The sequence below is a fragment of the Gobio gobio genome (genome assembly GCF_949357685.1).
Source record: "Gobio gobio genome assembly, chromosome: 4".
Lineage (NCBI taxonomy): Eukaryota > Metazoa > Chordata > Actinopteri > Cypriniformes > Gobionidae > Gobio > Gobio gobio.
In genome coordinates this window covers 7,857,148-7,874,917 of record NC_137100.1, presented here as the reverse complement: position 1 = coordinate 7,874,917, position 17,770 = coordinate 7,857,148, and the positions used below count along the sequence as shown (strand labels likewise).

Here is a 17,770-nt window from a genome sequence, read left to right as displayed (position 1 = left end):
TTGTTGCGTTTCGTCTGCATGCTCTGAGACCCCAGTCATTTATGTTGTAAGAAAAAAGAGCCACAGTTTCTTCCCCAGATTTCGACAGCTTACATTTTTAATACAGATATTTTGCACCAGTATCCCAGGAACTGACGATTTTGTTTATCTTGAACACATGGGATGAAAACTGTGCTTTATTTGCAAATGTTTTAAGCGATATTCCAATTTTGTGGTTAAGTTAAATTCGCAACTTGGGATGGAAACATATAACGCTTTTCCACTGCATGGTAACGCCTGGTATGGCTCGGTACGGCACAGCTTGGCTTAGCTCGCTTCGCTTTTCCACTGCGTGGTACGACTCGTTTTGGCACGGCTCGGCTTGGCTCGCTTTGGTTTTCCACTGCAGTCAGCACCGCTTTAAAGTGGGTGCGATTATAGAGTGATCGTTGTAATTGTGACGTCTCTACTTTGCTGCATGTTGATGTTTCAACCTGCAAGGAGGCTGATGGCAGCAAAACAAAATACTGCTAAAAACAAGAGAGTCTTAAGCCTTGTTTATACTTGTTTATACCTGTTTATACTTGTTTATACTTGTTTATACCTGTTTATACCTCCACTGACTGCGCACTCTCCTCCCCAAACGGACGAGGCATTTATACTTGACGCGCTCGCTGTTGTACTATTCTTTGAAACGATAGAGGGCGACTCGGAGTAATTGTTATAGAAACCATCAGGAAACAGAGATGAGAAGAAGTAGGCTAATGTACACAGGCGACAATATTTATTTTAGTACACTTCACCAAAAACCACACTACAAAAGAATTGTGTAAAACCCAGTAAACCTTGATATTATTACTTGACATGAGAACAAAATGTATGCACACATGTGTATACAACTAAATCAACAATCTCTTAAATATTTCCTAATTTCACTAAACATTTAGTTTCATGAATTTTTTTTTTATTAAACATGGATCTTTATTGGCTTATTTATGCTTTTGTAGGCTTATTTTGTAGATATAAGCAACTAATTTGTAAGTGCAAACTGGCTGCCGGCGTGATGAGACGTCATCCTCGGCTAGATTCGCCTAGAACTCGTGCCTCTTTGGATGCAGAGCCGGGCGAAAAGTAAAAAAAAAATGCGCTGCACACCGCCACGCAAAATGGGGTCTTGCGCACTCAACACGCACTACCGCCCACTCCGCGATGACGTCATTTTTGCTACACGCACCCTTGCGCTTGCGCGGACGGGTCGAGTATAAACAAGGCTTTAGACACTTGTACAACAAAGCGCAGAGTACGACAATACTTGGTTTGCTCGACTGTCACAAAAGCATATAATGGTAAGGACGGTAGTGACAATTGTGATCTGCAGTGTTTACATGTCACTTTTTAGTATCGGTACGGCACACTTGGAACCTCAACCGAGGTGGTAGCATTTAAGCGAGCCATAACCAAACTGCACCATGCAGTGGAAAAGCACCAATAGTAAATGAGAAAAACTCAAAAATCCAGAAAGCAAAGGGATTACATTACTAATATTTTATCTAGGAAAGTGCTTAGTTATCAAATGTTTTTATTTCAAATGAAAAAGAAAAGTCTTTGCGCAATTATATCTCTTTTTTTCCCCTTTCGATTGGAAATGTGAAATCTCTCACCTTGCCGTGGCCAGCTTTCCCTCTGATAATCTCTGGTGCCATGTACTCTATAGTGCCACAGAATGAGTACGTCCTCTCTTTCTACACATGAACAAAGCATATCAGCATGACAACACACACAACATGGATACAATCAGAGAAAAATATCAACTACAGTTATTATTCATTAGTTCATTTATTATTCGTTTTAATTTTCCCACCTCCTCTTCCAGAAACTCCTTACTCAGCCCAAAGTCTGTCAGAACCACATGACCATCACTGTCCAACAAGATGTTCTCCAGCTTAATGTCCCGGTACACAATGCCAAGCTGGAAACACACAACCAAACGAGATTCTTAGAAAAACCTGCTAATCTGTCTCCATAAAAAGCACAAATCTCACCATAATCTCTTTTTTTATAGCTATCACAATTCATTTCAAAGTTTGATCTTAATACTTGATCTCAGTTTGATAAAAATGTATAATAAATTAAAGCTGCAAGCAGCATTTGAGCGGGGTTCAATCAGTTAAAGCCTTTAAGGCACACATGCATAAAAAGTTACGTTTTATTTAGCAAGCATATAACCATCTTGATCATAGATGAATATTAGGGGTGTAACGATTCGTTTTAACAACGATTCGATTCGTATCACGATTTGAGGTTGTCGATACGATTCAAGGACGATATTGGTTAATTTAGAACGATACGATCCGAAACGATTCAGTGACTTGAAATCGATTCAGTAACTTTTTAGCCAAAAATTGTGTGACTGAAATAAATATCTGGAGACTGGTCAGTGCAGGTGAAGTTTCCTAGATTCCTGTTGTTTCTTGTAAGGGAATCCGGTATAAATTAATTATGGATATAAACAAACAAGTAAACAACAATTAATGGCAAATGCATTCAAATTTTATTTGAATAAAGTGCAACCAACAGTTTAGGATGAATTAACAGGAAGTTAACCTTTTCTGCTCTCATTTTCAATATTCAATACATTTTCAATAAAAGCACAGTAAGTGCAACCAACATTTCAACAGTAGGTTAACCTGCTACTTCTGCTTTTGTTTTCCAACATAAAAATATTACAATATTAATATCAAAAATAAAGTGCAACTAACTTCTCTTCAGGTTTAATTAATAGTAGGTTTACCTGCTACTTTTGCTGTTGTTGTTCAACATTAAAATAATATAAATACAATATTAATATCAAAAATAAAGTGCAACTAACATTTCTTCAGGTTGAATAAACTGGCTGAACCTGCTACTACTCTCAGTAACAAACAATATTTAACAAAAGATAAAATGTAACCAACTACTCTTCAATGACTCAATTACATTTTTTTCCCAAAAATATCAACTGATCAACATGATCTGACCGCAGAACACTTCTCTGTGCGTTCACTATGTCTCCAGCAGTACTAAAACACACTGGTGCTGGAATGCACAGGTAACAAGCCAGGGTTGAAAGTACAGGTAGCGTTAGCTCCTTCTCCTGGTGGCTTGATCATTTCTCGCTGGTTGGCTTCTCCTCTGCCATCCGCCATGCTATGTTTTGTTTTCTTAGCGCTGCTGCTGGTGCGAGGCGATGATGTCACAGATAGGCAGACTGAATCGAGTAACGTTTGACGCCTTTATCATTAAAAGTGCTAAGAAAAAACATCCATATAAAGTCTGACGTGCTTAAATCGAATGCGTTATTTCCTATGATCGATACAATCGATTGATTACCTTTTAAAACGATGTTAGATCGATACATGTCGTCCGGAAGGCCAAGTTGCCGAGCACAGATCGATGTAGTTAGATCATAGGAATATAAATCGATACATCGATGTAGTAGATGAATCGTTACACCCCTAATGAATATAGATAGATCGATGAAAAAGACCATTTGCAGCCACTACAGGAAGTTTACCATAGGAAATGCATGGTTTTTAAAGCTTTTTAACAGTTATAGCGCCACCTATGGTCTGATCTCTATAAAGTTTGCATGCTTCTTTATAGTCATATGCTCACCTATTTTCGTGAAGTTTTGAGTTTTCCTTCAGGCTTTTGAGTATATTTACCACTGCCATTTTTTAAATGACCCTGTTATTGCGACCCAAAGTGCAAAGTTCAACCTTTTGATAACTATTGATCAGGAGTCCAGAGAATCGTACAGCAATGGTTTTAGTCAGAGGGCTAGTTCGCAAAAGTAGATTTTTAACATAATCGTGAATATTTAATGAACGATTTGATTGACAGCAGTGATTCTCAAGGCAAATTTGTTCAACATGAGGAGATCTATCAAATGATATGCATATTGTGTGGATATGTAAAAACCCCACGTGATTAGAGCCGTAAAACTCTGTAATCTAGTGGGCGATTTCTTTCAAAAATCAAGTCGAACATGCCGAGTTTCATTCCAATCGGCCTCTGTTAACCTTGTCTAATAGGTGCTCAAACTTCATTGGCGGCCATGTTTTTTGAGATACACCAATGTCCTCATAAACTATCATGGCACTTGGGACCAAGACACTGTATACCAATTTTCAAGTCAATTGGACTAGCAGACAGGTGGTTATAGCCCTTTTCATGTTTTTTTCATGTTATAGCACCACCAAGTGAGCCCAAAACTTAAATATTATTGATAATTATAACTAATTACGCTTCACCCAAACAATGATTACAAATCCTATCTGGATTTAATTCACAAATACTTCAGAATAAGTATATTCAAAGAAATATTAAAAACTATTTGAACAGTATTAATCATATGTAATTAGTTGCATAAGTGAATTTAACTTCACTAACTTGCATATCTGTAGGTGTGCATCTACTATTCTCAATGAAAGAGTGGTCAGAAGGCGCTACAGTAGCTGGTAATACCTTGTGCAGGTGCTCCAGGGCCAGAATAATTTCCCCCACGTAGATCCTCACCTCCTCCTCGGAGAAATGATCTCTCTGATAGAGGTGCGTAAACATCTCTCCTCCACTCACATAGTCTTCCAAAACAAACACACACTCACAAAATTTTCCAAAAAACTTCAATTTACAAAAGGAAAAATAGCTAGAAACTAGAGGTGGGTGGTATGACCAATGTCTTACATCATTGGGGATGAGTAATTTTACATCACAGTAACAAGTACATACAGTTGCAAGAAAAAGTATGTGAATCAATTGCAGAATCCGCTTGAAAATGTGAATAATTTGAACAAAAGGAAAGATATCATACAAAATGCGTTATTTTTTTTTTTTAGTGCGTTATTTAGTGCGGTCCTGAATAAGACATTAAACAATGTTTACATACAGTTCACAAGACCAAAAAATAGCTGAATTTATTAAAAACGACGCGTTCTCAATTCTCAATACTGTGTGTCGTTCCCTGGATGATCCACGCCTGTTTTTTTTTGTTTTGTGATGGTTTTTCTTGAGTCTCTTGTTTGTCCTACGCAGTTAAACTGACCAATGTTCTTCAGAAAAATCCTCCAGGTCCTGCACATTCTTCCGTTTTCCAGCATCTTTTGCATATTTGAACCCTCTCCAGCAGGGATTGTATGATTTTGAGATCCATCTTTTCACACTGAGGACAATTGAGGGACTCAAACATCCCACCCCCCAGATGCATCATGTTTCCTTCTGGAGCATCAGTGAATGTTTAAACCTTTTTTAATAGCTGTGTTTGAGTCCCTCAATTGTCGTCAGTGTGAAAAGATGGATCTCAAAATCATACAGTCCCTGCTGGAGAGGGTTCAAATATGCAAAAGATGCTGGACAACTGAAGAATGGCTAATACATGTTGAAATTGATAGCTTTCAATTAAACTGTAATGTTGAATATCTATCATTAATGTTTAAAAAAAAAAATTAATAGAGACATCAGTTGCAGTCCAGTATGAGTGATACTGGACTTTATTCATAAAAAGATGCCATTACAACAAATATTTAAAATATACTGCAAGTTAAAATATACTGTAAGCATACTTTAAGATGTTTCTACATTAATTTGGAGAGTAACTGAAATTAATAGAATATAAAAATATTAAAAACTTTTTTTTTAATCGATTGACAGCACTAATATACATACACGTGTGTGTGTGTGTGTGTGTGTGTGTGTGTGTGTGTGTGTGTGTGTGTGTGTGTGTGTGTGTGTGTGTGTGTGTGTGTGTGTGTGTGTGTGTGTGTGTGTGTGTGTGTGTGTGTGTGTGTGTAAACTTTTATTTTACATGCGACTAAATCGCGATTAATAAATTTGACAGCACTACTTTAAAGCTATTGTAAAAAAAATTATAATAATTAAATAGTCACTGTAAAAATAAAAATCTAAGTTGTAAATAAAACATGCATACTATCGGAGTACGTTTAACAAGAAAATACTAATTCCGTCTTCCTACTTCAAAATGACATCATCTTTAATTCATTGTTACTTGCAGTTTCTTTGTAAATGTTTGTGAAATTTACTAATAATTTCTGAGTGAAAACTGTTCACCATTTTTATTGTGCACATCAGTCAAATTGCATATTAATGCGTGAGGAAATAAGGCATTATTTTGATAGCACACTCCTGTGCTTACCTAGTATGAGATGCAGTTTGGTTTGCGTCTGAAAGGCGTAATGGAGGGTGACCAGAAAGGGTGACTGGCGGATGTGTTCCAGCACCTGCCGCTCTGTTCTAGTGTGCTCGGCAGTCTTTGCCTTCTGAACAATGGCTGCTTTCTTCAGAACCTACAGGAGAAAAGAACATTCAATTATTTCATAATAACAATGAGATGAATAACATAATTTAAAATAATTTTTAATTCCATCCATTTTTCTCTGTTTAACTATTAACTACATTTACTGTTGTCTTTCTAGTCCTTGTGAATGTGTTACTGATGTTCCCTGAATGAACTGCGTTTCGTTTTTAGCAATGGCCATGCAATGTGCTAAACATGTCAATAAAGTTGACTTTGACTGTGTGATTTCGGGGGCCTGAAAACGCAAAATTTTAAAACGGATTTCAAAGTGCAAGTTTTTGAAAACAACACTGTTAGTGTAAACTATAAAAACGTAAATTTGTGAAAACAGTGACATTATGCGCACTATGTGTTCAGTCTATAGGCGTGTAGGGTTTCTTTACAAAGTGACAACACCATCTACTGGCCTGGCATGAATAATACAGTGTTTTTAGTCGTTTTCACGGGTCTGTGAGAACGGAGATCATTTTGACAACTTTGGATTCTGTACGTGAAAAATGCAAAAGAAAAACGTTTCCGTTTTAAGTACATCGTTGTCGCATAAATGCACCCTTACTATCATTGATATAGTATTATAGTTTTTGGGTAATATTTGGAATTAGATTTTATTTTTAGTTGTGCTATTTTAATTTTGGTTAAAGGTTTAGTCATTTTGTTATGTTTTGTAAAGTTTTGTTTACTTTATTAAAGTTTCGTTTCAGTTGATTTAGTTTTAGTTATTTTAGTACTTCAACAAACAAAAATGAGAAATGTTGCCTATGCAACTATAAGCAATAAATTAACAGTAGTAAAAAAAAAAAAAAAACTTTTTTTTCAGTTAATGTTTATTTTATTTCAAGTAACAAAAAAATTTTTTTTTTAGTTCTTATAGTTATCTTTGTTAAAGGACCACGCCACTATTTTTGAAAATAGGCTAATTTTTCAACTCCCCTAGAGTTAAACAGTTGAGTTTTACCATTTTCAAATCCATTCAGCCGATCTCCGGGTCTGGCAGTAGCCGTTAGCATCTCGCTCAAAAAAAATGACCAAAGAGTTTCGATATTTTTCCTATTTAAAACTTGCCTCTTCTGTAGTAACATCGTGTACACGGAAAATGAAAAGTTGCGATTTTCTAGGCCGATATGGCCAGGAACTATTCTCTCATTCCTGAGTAATAATCAAGGAACTTTGCTGCCGTACCATGGCTGCAGCGGCGCAATGATATTCCACAGCGCCTGAAAATAGTCCCCAGCACGCTCTCTGTGCAAGCAGGTTGTCAGGTTGGTTATGTTGAAGGAAGTTAGCCTATTTTCAGGAGCTGCGTAATATAGGGCCCTATAAAATCCGTTTTATTTTTTCCCAAATTCCGTTTTATTTTTTCCCAAATTCCATTTGTCCATTTTAATTTTTGCAAAATCAGTTTTTTCTGTTTTAATTTTTGGGAATTCAGTTTTTTTTTTACCCTTTACTGTTATTTTTGGTATAAAAAGAGTGTGCTTTTAATGTTAATGTAATAAAACAAAACAAAATAGGAATTACCTTAAATTTATTGCGGTAACAAACATCACATTTACTCAGGACAAATACTGCATGATGCAACATAACACTGCACTCTAAGTACTTTAAGTCACAACAAAATATTAATGGTTATGAGCCTTAAACTGTCCAGTAAAATAAATTATATTAGTAACAAGTAGAATTAGGTACTGGTCCTTTAAGGCGGAACGCACTCTCTCACTCACTCGCTGGTGAGTGGGCAGTCCGTAGATGGAGTGTCAGCTGTGATCATCGCATGTATGCGTTCTATATTTCTGTTGCTCTTTGCCCTATTTTTCTGCTCAGTAACGTAGTTGTCAGTGGAGTGTTTGCAAACTGGCCCATGTGTGCATGGGATCGACGCTGATAATAAACCCCATGTGAAATGTCAGATACGTCAAGTAAAAAATATAAGACCAAAACAAAAGTTCACCTGACACATAAAAGTCCCATGGGAACTGCTCGGCTCGGTACTGAGGGCTTAGCATTGAGTTTCTTAACTTTTTTGCCGACGAAAGCAGAGCCGTGGAGAGCCGCTTTGCCTTACTTTCATTGTTTTAAAGGGGGTGGGGGGTAAATGACAGGAGGGGTTGTGTCGCCCAGATTTGCTTCCCCCGGTCTGTATTTTCCCCAGACATACGTTCTTCTCCCACACAAAACAGAATTTCATTCCAAATATGTAAAATTACGGGAAATGCTACATTAACACTAAATTCCGCGTTAATGTGCCAATTCCACGACTCCGTGATTGCGGAAATTATATGGCCCTATTAATATCATTGTGCAGCGGCAAAGTTCCTTGATTATTATGCAGGAATGAAAGTAGCCGTATCGGTCTAGAAAATCCCAACTTTTTATCTTCCGTCGGTCTTAGTACACAATGTAACTACAGAAGAGTCCAGTTTTAAATAGGAAAAATATTAAAAATCTTTGGTCATTTTTGAGCGAGATGCTAACGGTCTAATCAGATTCAATGATCTATGCTAAGCTATGCTAAAAGTGCTACCGCCAGACCTGGAGATCGGCTGAATGGATTCGAAAACGGTAAAACTCAACCGTTTAACTCTAGGGGAGTTGGAAAATGAGCCTATTTTCAAAAAAGTGGCGTGTTCCTTTAAATGTTAATAAAAAAATACAGTAGTTCATTGTTTGTTCATGTTAGTTCAGTGTATTATCGAATGTTAAATTATACAACTTTTGATTTTAGTAATGTATTAGTAAATGTTGAAATTAATATTAACTACGATAAGATTAATAAATGCTCAAGAAGTATTGTTCATTCTTAGTTCGTGTTAACTAATGAAACCTTGTTGTGCTACCAAAATGGTGATTTAATCAAAATCTGCTGTGGCAGCACATTATAACTCATTATAACTGCATATTTTTGTTTGTTTTTACTAATTGAAGGGCAAGCAAAAATGTATGTGTAACAGTAGACAGTACAAACCTTCATGGCGTAGAGTTTGTCTTTATCATGGCCACTGATTTTTCTGACCAGGAATACTTTCCCGTAAGCTGATAAAGAGAAGGAAAAGCAGAGATGTAGGGATAGCTCAACCAATGTGTATTGAACAAAACCTATGCTTTTGAGTAACTTTGCACTCAAACAACCTTTTAAATGCTCAAAGAGCCACAATATTTACACGTCATGCCAATCTGGTTTAACTACAGCTGCATCTGCCAATTAGACTGTGATAGAAAACAATTATACAAATACTACTTAAATGCTTCCTGTAATTCGTATGTTGCTAATAAGCCAGCATTAAAGTTTCACAAGGTGTTTGGATGTGGTGAACGTGAATTCAAAGTACATGTTCCTGGATCATCATCTTTGTTGATCCTGGAACAACATTCTAATCAACCAATCCGACTTGAGAGACAAGTTTACAGTTTCTGTCAAGTTTAGGCTTAGAACCAGGGTTATGTGCTTCTACATCAGTGTTATTCACCTATCATTTCACTCTGATTCCAGGGAGAACTTATGGGTAGGGTTAGGTTTAGGGGTAGGACTACATTTTCAGACAGGAAAGTTGTTCCAGCGTAAACAAAATATGTTGACCCAGGAACATGTCTTACTTAGCAAAATCACGGTGACCATTTGGGCGTATGCTAGGTCTGATTATGGGTCTGGAGTCACTAGTTGATTATTACCCAGAATGACTGGAAAGAAGTGTTTGGCTGATTTGCAGTGAAAAATTAAAGTTGGAGATATAAAAGTGATACTAAAATAACACTAGCATGGCAAAATCTTATTATTACAGTGTATATTTATACACATATACACATATACATAAATATACACATATACATACATATACACATATACATACATATACACATATTCATACATATACACATATATATATACACACTGTAATAATAAGATTTTGCCATACTAGTGTTATTTTAGTATCACTGAGCATTTGCTTATTTCAAGTAAAAATTGGTTTTACACAACAGCGCCACTTTCAGGATTTGAAACGTGAAGCGCTCACATTTATTTAATGAAATCATAGCGTTTTGAATTTTAATAAAATCACATTAGGCAGTATCGCGATTTGTTTTTCCATCCCCAAAAAATAAGATACCTTAAAATAATAATTAAGATGCTTGTTATACCATTTAAAGTATTTTTATGATCTTACTTTTTTCATTGTAGCCAATCACAGACATGTTTGATGAGCGCGTGAGCACAATGGCCAGTCAGAGGCGTTTACGATTCCACTCAACAGCGCTCAAAGCGTCACATTTTTTACATTTCAGTACCGACTTGGTATCGCGGTCGGTACTTTTGACAACACTACTGTGATGTATAAAATGTGTTCGATCTACTCCATAATTCTAACCTCATGGCCATCATTCGTGTTATAACTTTCTTTCATAATCACTCAAAACAATTTTGTCAGAGCATAAACATTCCCAATGACTTTCACGGGATCGACAAAGCAGTTATGGGACAATACAGTGCAGCACTCTCACCTCCGGTGCCCAGCACTTTGAGAAGTTCAAAGTTCTCCATGCCAACTTTCTCAGTGTATCCAGTGAGGTTTGCTGGGAAGGGACAAACAATGAATTTACACAAGAAATCTTGCTCTCAACCCTTTAAATCCTCCCACACACATATTTGAATAAATATGTTACACAGTGCATGTAGAAGCAATGATATAGTCATCTGACCGATTCCAAAGTGATATTTACTTATGGTCGATAACCTAAATGACTGGGGAAAAAAAATACTGCTTTTCCCATCAAGGTTTTTAATTAACAATACAGAGCTAGAATTGCAATAAAAAAAAAGGAAAATCTAGCAAAAATAAATAAATCCAGCATGTGACATAAGATGGACTCATTACAGGGATAGTTCACCCAAAAATGAAAATTCTGTCATTAATTACTCACCCTAATGTCATTCCAAACCCTTTCGTTCATCTTCAGAACACAAATGAAGATCTTTTTGATGAAATCTGAGAGCTTTCGGTCCCTCCATTGACAGCTACACAACTACCACTTTGACGCCTCAAATTCATAAAGAGATCATTAAACTAATCCATAAGAATTGAACAGTTTAGTCCAAATTTTCTCAAGAGACTCAATCACTTTATCATGAACAGATTGAATTTAGGCTTATATTCACATATAAACATTGATCAGCAAACAAACCGAAGCTCCACCGAACCTGCTTGAATCTCAAACGTGATGCGTAACACGAGAACGAACCTCATTGGTTCTTGAGGAAGCTCAAACGTGATGCGTAACACGAGAACGAACCTCATTGGTTCTTGAGGAAGCTCAAACGTGATGCGTAACACGAGAACGAACCTCATTGGTTCTTGAGGAAGCTCAAACGTGATGCGTAACACGAGAACGAACCTCATTGGTTCTTGAGGAAGCTCAAACGTGATGCGTAACACGAGAACGAACCTCATTGGTTCTTGAGGAAGCTCAAACGTGATGCGTAACACGAGAACGAACCTCATTGGTTCTTGAGGAAGCTCAAACGTGATGCGTAACACGAGAACGAACCTCATTGGTTCTTGAGGAAGCTCAAACGTGATGCGTAACACGAGAACGAACCTCATTGGTTCTTGAGGAAGCTCAAACGTGATGCGTAACACGAGAACGAACCTCATTGGTTCTTGAGGAAGCTCAAACGTGATGCGTAACACGAGAACGAACCTCATTGGTTCTTGAGGAAGCTCAAACGTGATGCGTAACACGAGAACGAACCTCATTGGTTCTTGAGGAAGCTCAAACGTGATGCGTAACACGAGAACGAACCTCATTGGTTCTTGAGGAAGCTCAAACGTGATGCGTAACACGAGAACGAACCTCATTGGTTCTTGAGGAAGCTCAAACGTGATGCGTAACACGAGAACGAACCTCATTGGTTCTTGAGGAAGCTCAAACGTGATGCGTAACACGAGAACGAACCTCATTGGTTCTTGAGGAAGCTCAAACGTGATGCGTAACACGAGAACGAACCTCATTGGTTCTTGCAGAATCTCAAATGTGATGAGTAACACGAGAATGAACCTCATTGGTTCTTGCAGAATCTCAAATGTGATGAGTAACACGAGAATGAACCTCATGTTTGAGTTTCCTCAAGAACCAATGATGCGTAACACGAGAATGAACCTCATTGGTTATTGAGGAAACTCAAACGTGATGCGTAACACGAGAATGAACCTCATTGGTTATTGAGGAAACTCAAACGTGATGCGTAACACGAGAACAAACCTCATTGGTTCTTGCTGAATCTCAAACGTGATGCGTAACACGAGAATGAACCTCATTGGTTCTTGCTGAATCTCAAACGTGATGCGTAACACGAGAATGAACCTCATTGGTTCTTGCTGAATCTCAAACGTGATGCGTAACACGAGAATGAACCTCATTGGTTCTTGCTGAATCTCAAACGTGATGCGTAACACGAGAATGAACCTCATTGGTTCTTGCTGAATCTCAAACGTGATGCGTAACACGAGAATGAACCTCATTGGTTATTGAGGAAACTCAAACGTGCTGAGTAACACGAGAATGAACCTCATTCGTTCTTGCTGAATCTCAAACGTGATGCGTAACACGAGAATGAACCTCATTCGTTCTTGCTGAATCTCAAACGTGATGCGTAACACGAGAATGAACCTCATTGGTTCTTGCAGAATCTCAAATGTGATGCATAACACGAGACTGAACCTCATTGGTTCCTGCTGAATCTCAAATGTGATGCATAACACGAGAATGAACCTCATTGGTTCCTGCTGAATCTCAAATGTGATGCATAACACGAGAATGAACCTCATTGGTTCTTGCCCGTCAAGCGAACATGCTTGAGCTTCCGTACAACTGATGTGTGAGTTGATGAATGTTTATATGTGAATAAAAGCCTAAATTCAATCTGTTCATCATATAAAGTGATAAAGTCTCTTTACCGCTCAATTCATATGGATTAGTTTTATGATCTCTTTATGAACTTTTTGAAGCATCAAAGTGGTAGTTGCGTAGCTGTTAATGGAGGGACAGAAAGCTCTCAGATTCATTTGTGCTCGTTAGAACATGAGGGTGAGTAATATATTTTAGGGTGAACTATCCCTTTAAATACCATGGTACACATCAGAGTACCGTGGTATTAGCATCACCAAGCTAGAAATCAAAAACACATCAGTTTAACGTTAAATATGTAAAGCCTCGTAAGTGAGGATGCAAACACCTACCATTGGTGATCTCGAGTTTAACGGTGCAAACTTTACGGCTGGTTTCCCGGTCGGAGTCCTCGCCACTACCACTACTGTCCCCTGACATGATGGCTCTGACTTCAAGAGTATTTGATCAGTAAAGTGACTTTGACAGCCCGCTCTTCCAATGCACAAACATCTAGATTATATACAGCAAAAGTCGACGGATTTCTGTTATGAAGCGAAACTTTGCAATCTATGAAAGGGAGAATGACATGTTTTTGTTTTTGTTATTATCTCAGCTCACAAATCCCTTTGACATCCTGCTGTGAACACTAATCTCCATGCACGACCTAAATATTAATCTCCACTTTTGATAGGAGCGCGCGCACAGCCATATACTTTCAATATCTTTTAAAACAAGGCGAGGATACACGTATTTTCAACACTTGAACTGCAGTTAATTGATATTATGTGGGCCATAGATGGCTGTTATTTCCGTATTTCCAACTTCGACACAACTGTCGTGAGGTCGTGAGCAACCGCAGTGAAGATCGCAGTGCGAGGGTTTACATTTCAGCGGGTCCCGTTATCGCTGTTTTCGCTTAAACACGAACAAATAAAGCGATATTTTGCTCCGCTAACGAGTTATACCCTGGTAGCGACCGTGCTAACTATCAACCCTGACAGATCACGTAAAAAATGTAATTGACTAAAGCTAAACGGGCGTTTTTAAGTCCTTTGCACCTTCCTTTCGGGTGTACTTATCCCCGACTCGCGTTAAAATATGCGTTTGTTATGGAAAGGAAATTCATTGAACGATAAATTCCTGGAAGAAAGTGTAGTAAGGATCATTTCAGCTACGGAAGCCGAAGTAGTGCAGCTGTCTGATTCGCGAACCAATTGTTGTTATGAACCGGTTCTTTTTATTGATTTGTTCGAACCGACTCGCCTCTTATATCACTCGAATTGTGAACTCGACTATGTTCGTTTTGTTTAAAGAGGAGTGAGGAGGGATGGAAACATAAGAGATCTGCTGCATTTCGTTACAAAACATGACGTATACCACGCAGAGCGAACACTTCTGAGCTATGACTCGAATCACTTTCTGAACTGGTTCGTTAAAATGAACCGTTTGAAAGAACCGATTCGCTCAAATGATTCTAACTTTCCGATGGCAAGTGCCGCTATTGGAATCGGTTCAGAGCGGCTGGGTGGGTTAGTTCTCTGTGTAGGTGGTGAAAGAGAAAAGCTGGTGCAATCAAACTTGCCAACTCCCGTGCTAAAGGACAGCCTCTCCCACTAACGACACTTTATCTTGCACACCCTTTTTGGATCTCAAGTTGTATATCCATGTTTAATTCTAGCTATGTCATGTGGAAGGTCGAGCTGTTATCATTTAGATTACATTTAGTTTAGATTAAACTTGTTATTGCTGACAGATGAGAGAGGTTTACAAAAAAAAGATGGTTGTATGCATACAACACGTAGCAAGGCATATTGGCACGATGGGTTAAGTTGTCACGGTGAAAACTTGCTTCAAAACTATCTAAAAAACGTTAAATAAATCATAGGCTATTTGAAAAACAAAATACAAAACAATTTATTTGTCTTATAATATATATAAAAGACATTAGGTTTTGAATGATTCCATTGTGACAACTTGCCCTGAAGTGTGCCAACAGCGTTTCATCCATACACACATTTTTGTTGTAAATCTCTCTTTATAATGTTTGGGGAAATTAAGATCTTTTAAGAATCGCCTTATGGATTTATTTGAGGACTACAGTAAAAACATATTGTGAAATATTATTTAAAATGTAAAATATTATTTATAAGTGTGAATGCAGCCAGGTAAAGTGGGTCACTTTTTGTTAAACGTGTAATTTAGATAGCCCACCTATATGTTTTTCTTTTCCTTTCTTTATTACTTTTGTTAACTTTGAGGTAAATAATTTGAATACAGTTGATATAATGTGTTATTTGCAAGGTATACAAATAAACATTTTAAAATGATGCACTCCAGACAAATTTATTTTCATGTTTCAGTTGGCCAGCTGGTCTGGTAAAGTGGGCCATCCCTGATTTATCAAAATTATCCTGTATCTTAATTTAAAAACATTATTTATTAACACATGTGCCAAAAAAAACATATTCAACAACATACTGTATTTAAAGCTGCTGTCCATAACTTTTTTTAGTGTTCGAGATTTACAAAAAATAAATAATGAGAATGTACAACATGAATCCATTTTCCAAACCGTGTTTTTGTCTTACCCTGAATCATTATGGTATACTTATAATAAGTGTTTATATTGGGACTATTTCAGACCGGTCTGGTACAGGAGCACAGTCCCTGCGTGACTCGCCATAGACATAAACAGAGAGAAGTAGCTCCGGCTGCAATGTTCTTCCGCAAGACGCATACAGTTCTGTTTATTAACCTTCACTCCACAGATTTATGCTTTAATACCTTATTTCTTTCCTTTCTTCCATCTCTGACTTGAATTTCCTAATAGCACACTCATTTCTATTTTCTAAAGTAGATATGCATGTCAACTATAATATAACCAGTGAATGTCAATTTATTTAATGAATTTGAGTATAATTACTGAAGGTTAAAGATCGCCCACTTTACCTGAATCACATTCAGTGGGCCAGCAATAATAAAACACCTACAGTAAACCTAACACATTTTTAAACATTTTATTATTTGCATTGTATTCCCTGTTAACTGTAGAAACAAACAAAACAGGAACTGTCAAAATGATATTTGCTAACATTTAGTGAGCATGAGCAACCTTATAAGTTAGGAAATCAAATCTTCAGAGGGTTTTACCTTTAACCATGAGGGTGTCCTCCATAGACTGTAGGGGGAAAAAAAGATGGATGACGCACCTTCACTCTTTTCCATTGAAGTATGTGAAGCCTCCAGTGTCCAAATATGGCGCTGACATCTTCCGTCTTGAGTCTGCGCAGTAGTGAGCGCAAAGTGGAGCTGCGATATCAAGGTCCCGCCCACACTCCCACCTAATCAGCAACTTTTTGTGAAATAAACAGTTATGGAAATGTAGAAATTGAAGTTAAAGGTGCACTATGTAACTTTTCTCTCCACTAGAGGTCACCTATTCAATACAAAGGTGTAGTTTGATGACGCTAAGTTTGAGCGCAGAATCTTGGGACATGTGGTCTTCAGCTCACAGCCGGTGGAAAAGAATCGGGATAGGACTCGGGCAGAAATCATATTCATGGTTGCGATCATTAGCGTTACTGTTGTATGAAGCAGAGCAGGATCGAGTATTGTGGAGCTGAGCAAGGCCGCTGGAGCGATTGTTAATAAGATGAACGCAACACACGCCTCGTGAGCAGCGGGACTTTTATTATGCCACAGTTGCCGGTGCCTTTTCCGGTCATGAGTTTGAGGTAATGCAGCTCTGTTTATCATATTAGATACATCTGAGGGTGTTAAAAATGAAGTTATGGCATTACTCTGTGCGTTCTCTCGGAAACCGAGGGTAACGCAGATATGATGCAATTTACAGGCGACTCCCTCACACGTCCTGGTTCCTTGGTTAAAATAGTAATTTTCTCACCATTTACAATTAGTTGGAAACATTTGGGATATTGTCAACTGAGTACAAGTACTCAACTGAACAAAATATATAAGACTGGCCTAGTGGGTTTTGGATATTTTACTGAAAAAATTGTTACATAGTGCACCTTTAAAGCTCCAATCTCCTCCCGAAGTTCCCAAAAATGTCCGTTGGTGCCTCAGTGACTACTTTGTTCAGAGAAGCTGTCAATCATAACGTCACACCCAGGGCCGGCCCAAGCCCTTATGGGGCCCTAAGCAGAATTTTATTTGGGGGCCCCTCTGTGCCACCAATACGATTGACTATTGTCAATTCTTGATAATTCGCACACCCAGTATCAATGTTAGTAGTTGTAGCCGAGTATCATGTCTGGTTGTCATGTTTTTGACAAACCCTTATACAGTTTTTAATTGTAACAGTAGCAAACTCACAAGAGTGTTACTATTCAAAGCCTTAGGCCTACAGTACAACAGTTCAGACTGGGATATGTACTTTTAAGTAGTCTCTTATGCTGAATATGCTCATTTTCTCCCCAGGATTCTTTGATGAATAAGGTCCAGAAGAAATAGTATCTCTTTAATTAAAGACCATTGTCATGTTCTAAAAAGTGTAAACCCACAGAGCACAGTACAATCAAACTTAAAGGTCCACTGAAG

The 17,770-nt window shown here is 37.7% G+C and overlaps 1 protein-coding gene across 1 annotated transcript in view; it reads right to left on the bottom strand.

Annotated features, from left to right (window-relative positions):
• rps6ka4 (ribosomal protein S6 kinase, polypeptide 4) overlaps positions 1-14,402 on the bottom strand; it is a 48,549-nt gene extending 34,147 nt beyond the window's left edge. The window contains exons 1-7 of the mRNA XM_079815512.1: positions 13,561-14,402; positions 10,826-10,897; positions 9,294-9,361; positions 6,170-6,320; positions 4,486-4,601; positions 1,841-1,948; positions 1,641-1,721 (exon numbers count right to left, since the gene is read on the bottom strand). Of these exons, the coding sequence (XP_079671638.1) occupies positions 1,641-1,721; positions 1,841-1,948; positions 4,486-4,601; positions 6,170-6,320; positions 9,294-9,361; positions 10,826-10,897; positions 13,561-13,648 (684 nt within the window). The 5' untranslated portion in view covers positions 13,649-14,402. The remainder of the gene's footprint in view (positions 1-1,640; positions 1,722-1,840; positions 1,949-4,485; positions 4,602-6,169; positions 6,321-9,293; positions 9,362-10,825; positions 10,898-13,560) is intronic.
• Between the last annotated feature and the right edge of the window lie 3,368 nt (positions 14,403-17,770).